The sequence below is a fragment of the Sesamum indicum genome, linkage group LG10 (assembly GCF_000512975.1).
Source record: "Sesamum indicum cultivar Zhongzhi No. 13 linkage group LG10, S_indicum_v1.0, whole genome shotgun sequence".
Taxonomy (NCBI): Eukaryota; Viridiplantae; Streptophyta; class Magnoliopsida; order Lamiales; family Pedaliaceae; genus Sesamum; species Sesamum indicum.
The window spans coordinates 15,628,619-15,629,379 of record NC_026154.1 but is presented as its reverse complement, the minus strand read 5'-3'; the positions used below and the strand labels follow the sequence as shown (position 1 = coordinate 15,629,379).

The window sequence follows — 761 nt, the reverse complement described above, 5'->3', positions numbered from 1 at the left end:
ATTCCTCCCTACTTACATACATATTGAGGAACGGAAAATAAACTAGAATGGCAATACCGTATAAATAACCAAATAGCCAAAATTAAAAGTTAATCTTCCATCCAAATTCAAGAAATCTGACCCCAAACATCAAATGAGTAACCAGTATCAAACAAATAAACATTCATACACAGAGAAAAAGGCAATTGAAAAGCTGCTTCCATTGAAAATGTGGTTAGAGCAGAGTTCAAAACTAACCGGCAGCGCAACAAGATCAAAATTTTCATCAGAACAAGCAGAGATAAATGCGTCAGCCACCAGCCTGGTACCTCCAGAGGCCTCAACCTCCAGCTGCTCCTCCACGGAAGCTACTGTCACATTAGCTCCTGCTCGCCGCAAAACAACAATCATAATCACAGCCTCCATCTCCTCTGTCCCGAACCCAATTGGGACCAGAACCTGAAAAAATGGAAAACCCAATTACATATTAAAGAAGATTCACTAATAGTAATCATAAACCCCTTCAAAACCCAAAAGCAGAAATCTTCAAAATCTTAAGAACCCCCTCAGTGATTACAACGGAGAGAAAAGAACGGCGCAAACTACAAAACCCATTAGTTAAAAAGAAGATAAAGCCCCATAAACTTCCCAGCAGAACTCTACAAAATCTTGAAAACCACTGGGAAAAAATTGTGAACCAAAAAAGAGTACCTTTTTCTGAGGAAGGGAAGACGAGGGGGGTGTAGTGGGAGTGAGTATCGGAATTGGCGAGACATTGTTGG

General features: G+C 40.5%; 1 protein-coding gene across 1 annotated transcript in view; it reads right to left on the bottom strand.

Moving 5' to 3' along the window:
- Positions 1–761, bottom strand: part of LOC105172716 (protein DJ-1 homolog C) — a gene marked incomplete at its 5' end in the record, with an annotated part of 3,068 nt that extends 2,307 nt beyond the window's left edge. The window contains 2 exon segments of the mRNA XM_020697063.1: positions 238–438; positions 691–761. Of these exon segments, the coding sequence (XP_020552722.1) occupies positions 238–438; positions 691–761 (272 nt within the window).